Below are 5,000 nucleotides of genomic sequence, written 5' to 3' on the forward strand. Positions count from 1 at the left end.
GACCTTCTCCTCCACTTCCCAGGTGAGGGCGGCGACGAGCTGAGAAGTCGGAAGGATAGTGTCCGAGCCTCTGGGAATGTTCCCTGCCTCCCCAAACTGACGAGATAGAGCGTCAGCCTTAATGTTCCGAGAACCAGGAAGGTAGGAGAGGGAGAAATTGAACTGAGTGAAAAAGAGGGCCCATCTAGCTTGTCTGGAATTCAGTCTGCGGGCCGACCGGATGTATTCCAAATTATTGTGGTCGGTCCACACCAGGAAAGGTTGACTGGTCCCCTCGAGCCAGTGACGCCACTCCTCCAGAGTCAACTTCACCGCTAGCAGCTCCCGGTTTCCTACATCATAGTTTCTTTCCATGGTGTCAAAGGCCTCGAAAAGAAAGCACAGGGATGGAGTTTTTGGCTGTTCGTTGCTCGCTGAGACAGGATGGCCCCTACCCCCATATCGGAAGCATCCACCTCCAAAACAAATTGTCTTTCAGGATCGGGTACTCGGAGGATGGGGGCGGAGGTGAACCTGGCCTTAAGGTTCTGGAATGCCTCCTCAGCCAAGGAGGACCACTGGAACATAACCTTAGAGGAGGTCAGGGCTGTGAGTGGAACGGCAAAGGTGCTGTATCCACGATTGAACCGCCGGTAGAAGTTGGCGAACCCGAGGAACTGTTGTAGCGGCTTCCGGAAGTCTGGAACCGGCCAGGAAGTGACTGCACCAACCTTGGAGGGGTCCATCTCAATGCTCCCCTGTCCCACGATGTATCCCAGAAAAGAGATAGAGGATGTGTGAAACACACTTCTCCGTTTTAACAAACAGCGAGTTCTCCAGCAATCTCTTGAGAACTGGCTGGAAGTGGTGCACATGTTCTTTCAGAGTCTTGGAAAAGATCAGGATGTCATCCAAGTAAATAAATACATGCCGGTCCAACATGTCACGGAGCACGCCAACGCCTGGAATACTGCAGGGGCGTTGGTAAGTCCAAAAGGCATCACCAGATACTCGTAGTGCCCCTAGGCGGTGTTGAAGGCGGTCTTCCTCTCATCCCCCTCGCGAATACGTACCAAGTGGTACGCGTTACGCAAGTCCAGCTTGGTGAATATGGTTGCTCCCTGCAGCAACTCGAATGCAGAGGAGAAAAGAGGCAGTGGGTATCAATTCTTTATTGTAATGTCATTAAGACCCCGAAAGTCGATACAGGGCCTTAGGGTCTTGTCCTTCTTCTCCACAAAGAAGAACCCCGCTCCAGCGGGTGATGAGGAAGGGCGAATAATCCCAGCCGCCAGAGAGTTATTGATATAAGTCTCCATGGAAACTCTTTTGGAGCAGACAGGGAGTACAATCGACCCCTGGGAGGGCTGGTGCCGGGATGCAGGTCGATGGCACAGTCGTAAGGCCGGTGTGGTGGTAGGGAAGTAGCCCTCATATCGCTGAATACTTCCTTCCAGATATTCCGGTGGAACCCCTGTAACATCCGGAACTTGGCTGGGGTTCACCGAACGCTGAGGCGCGGCAGCCTGTTTCAGACAGATCTGATGACAAGAGGGGCTCCACCCCAAAATGCAGTAGAGACGTAAGTTACTTTGTCTGCGATGTTCACGTTCCTCCAAGGTGAGGCTGGTGCGACCCACCTGCATGGGCTCATCCCCCCTTGGTTGCGGCTCTGGAGTGAGGGGAGGAGTCCCAGTCGAACCCGGATGTTGGGGCGCCCAGGCATGTTGAACTCCCTCCGATCGTCGCTCCCGTGTCCGTGTCTGGATGCGCCGATCAATGCGGGAAGTCAGCTCAATCAGCCCATCCAGTGAGTTGGGCAGATCAAAAGACACCAGGTCGTCTTTAATGTAAGCCGCCAAGCCACGCAGATAGGCGTCACACTGGGCTGCAGAATTCCAGATGCTGAGGCGGCCCCTGGTACGAAACCCAATAGCATAATCCACCACAGATCCATTACCCTGGCTCAGGCTCAGTAGTCCTCCTGCAGCGTCTGGACCCACAGACACGGGTCCAAACACCTTGCGCAGCTCCGCGGAAAAAGCGGAGAAAGAACAGGATAGAACAGTGAGTAAGAAACGGGCTGGACCCCTCCGGTTCCCCGGCGTAGCGCTCCGGATTTCCCACCCGAGGCTCTGGGGTAAATCCCATCGGAGAGGATGCAGAAGCGGGTGCCGGCGGCGTGGGAAGAGGCGCTGGAGCAGCCACTACTGCCACTAGCTGCTGCACAGTAGCCGTTAGATGCTGTAGCTGCGCAGATAAATAGGTTAGCGTCTGGTCTTGTGTAGAGTTTGCATGATGAGCATCGGTGGCCAGGGAGGCTATCGAGGCTTCCTGCCTCTGGAGAGCGTCCTCAACTCTCTCGAAACGGTCTCTAGGTGAAGAGGAGTGCGCTGGGTCCATGTTCTGGCCAGATCGTTCTGTCACAATCTTATGAAGGACCCAAATTCAGCACTCGAGAAACCACGGAGTATTGGTAATGTACTTTATTTGTAATAATACCAGAGCAGAGGGATACCGGATGATGTACAGGCAAACGAAGCAGAGGACAGCGGGCAGAAGGTGAGTCAGGGCCGGGCAGGAGTCAGGGAGCAGGCGAGGCGGTCAACTTAGGTACAGGCAGGGTCAGACAGCAGGCAAGGCAGGATATTACAAGGACAGGCAGGATCAGGGATCAGGCAGAGCAGGCAAGTCGGGGACAGGCAGGGTCGGAACCGGGTAGACTATCTGATAACAAACGCGTGAAAGACTAGCATAAGCAAAGTGCGACCTGGAAACGGGTGTGTGTCTGGTGAGGGTTTAAATACTGGCAGAAAAGCTAATGGGTGCAGAAGAGAAAGAGAGTGAGCAAAAACGTGAGTGTGGTTAACAGGTGAGACAGGTGAATGGAAAACTAGTGGTGGATGATGGAGCAGATTGTGACAGCCTGTGTGTGTGTGTGTGTGTGTGTGTGTGTGTGTGTGTGTGTGTGTGTGTGTGTGTGTGTGTGTGTGTGTGTGTGTGTGTGTGTGTGTGTGTGTGTGTGTGTTTGTGTGTGTGTGTGTGTGTGTGTGTGTGCGCGTGTGTGTGTGTCTCTCTCTCTCTGGCTGTGTGTGTGTGTGTGTGTGTGTGTGTGTGTGTGTGTGTGTGTGTGTGTGTGTGTGCGCGTGTGTGTGTGTCTCTCTCTCTCTGGCTGTGTGTGTGTGTGTGTGTGTGTGTGTGTGTGTGTGTGTGTGTGTGTGTGTGTGTGTGTGTGTGTGTGTGTGTGCACGTGTGTGTGTGTCTCTCTCTCTCTGGCTGTGTGTGTGTGTGTGTGTGTGTGTGTGTGTGTGTGTGTGTGTGTGTGTGTGTGTGTGTGTGTGTGTGTGTGTGTGTGTGTGTGTGTGTGTGTGTGCACGTGTGTGTGTGTCTCTCTCTCTCTGGCTGTGTGTGTGTGTGTGTGTGTGTGTGTGTGTGTGTGTGTGTGTGTTTGTGTGTGTGTATGTGTGTGTGTGTGTGTGTGTGTGTGTGTGTGTGTGTGTGTGTGTGTGTGTGTGTGTGTGTGTGTGTGTGTGTGTGTGTGTGTGTGCGTGTGTGTGTGTGTGTGTGTGCGTGTCTCTCTGTCTGTAGCTTCAGATCACTGAGGAAGACTCTCTGTCTGTAGCGTTATCCTTCCTTTTTGCATCATGCGAGTTTTCGAATTGTACAAAATGTCCACATCAGATACATACTTTCAACCACCACCCAAGGCCACTGCATCTGTTATGTGGCCAAACGTCCCAAAGCTCTGTGTTCAAACTGGCCATCGGGGGGAGTCTCTGCCCGGAGTCCGAGGGCCCTCGCTACTCTGGGGACAAAACCCCGGCCAACAGATGCGCGATCAATAACTCTGCTTCTATAGCGTCGAGAGCTTCCAAATTGCAGGTGCTCTTTTCACACCCCACGAGGAGTGGGTGTACCAAAATGGAGGTCTCTGGGTGGTCAGGGGCTCGAACCGCAGCTTCAAGTATCAGCTCCCAGTACCTTTGGATTGTGGAGATATGACCTTGTACATTGTAGTTAAGTATTTGAAGTGGACGTACACTTAGCGTACCTTGGTATCCCTTGGCGTACCTAAGCGTACCTTGGTGTCCCTTGGTGTACCTTAGCGTACCTTGGTGTCCCTTGGCGTACCTTAGTGTACCTTGGTGTCCCTTGGCGTACCTTAGCGTACCTTGGCGTCCAGTTTACCAGATCTGAGACCGAGCGGACTGAGCACATTCCTGTTTTGTCCACTGGGGGATTCACCTGAAGCTGTTAAGGAGGAACAGGAAGCAGTTTGAGGTTCCTTGTTGGTGGTCCTAACCCTCAGTCCTGCCTGCGGATATCAGTGCAGAGGTTCCCCTAGGGTCAGTCCATAGGGGCCTTTGGACTTAGCTAGGGAACCAGAAGGTCAGCGGTTCAAGACCCTGAACGACCCAGTACTGAGGTGCCCTTGAGTAACGCCCTGAACCCCTGACTGCTCCCCTGGTTGGGAGCAGCCTGTTCCTCGACATCTCTCCGTTTAAAAGTGTGTTTGTGTTCAGTCCTGCTGTGCATGTGTGTTGTTCTGTGTGTAATCACAACCCAGTGACGATGACCTCTGACCTCTCAGGTTCTTCCTCCTCCTGCTGTTTCTGTGTTGACCTCCACCCTGACGGTCCAGCGTCTGAACTCTGACCTCTCCTCACCAGCAACATGGATGTGAAGCGTTTTGGCGTCGCTCTCTGCAGGATCCCTGACACCTAGACTCTCCGGACCGCCTCCCACTCGCCTTCACATCCTCTCCCGACCTCTGGGCCGACGGCGGCCACCATGTCGGAGGGGCTACTGCAGGTCAGAAGATCAGGGTTACTGGGGGGGTGGGGGTTACTGTCAGACCAGGGGTTCTTTTATCCCACAGTTTAAGAACAACCTGATGGACCAAAGTCGAGAGTGAACCAGTACAGAGTATCCAGAAACACTACCTAGTCTTTAACTATAATCAGAATACTTCTTTACCCCCCAGGTGCAGATTGCTCCATTTTAGTTTCATACAAACATGT

The 5,000-nt window shown here is 53.3% G+C and overlaps 1 protein-coding gene across 1 annotated transcript in view; it reads left to right on the forward strand.

Annotated features, from left to right (window-relative positions):
• Positions 1-5,000, forward strand: part of LOC307044304 (nucleus accumbens-associated protein 2-like) — a 14,254-nt gene that overhangs the window by 2,288 nt on the left and 6,966 nt on the right. Inside the window, exon 2 of the mRNA XM_079689391.1 lies at positions 4,571-4,791. Coding sequence (XP_079545517.1) covers positions 4,771-4,791 — 21 coding nt within the window. The 5' untranslated portion in view covers positions 4,571-4,770. The remainder of the gene's footprint in view (positions 1-4,570; positions 4,792-5,000) is intronic.

Source organism: Notothenia rossii (assembly GCF_949606895.1).
Source record: "Notothenia rossii genome assembly, chromosome: 6".
Classification (NCBI taxonomy): Eukaryota; Metazoa; Chordata; class Actinopteri; order Perciformes; family Nototheniidae; genus Notothenia; species Notothenia rossii.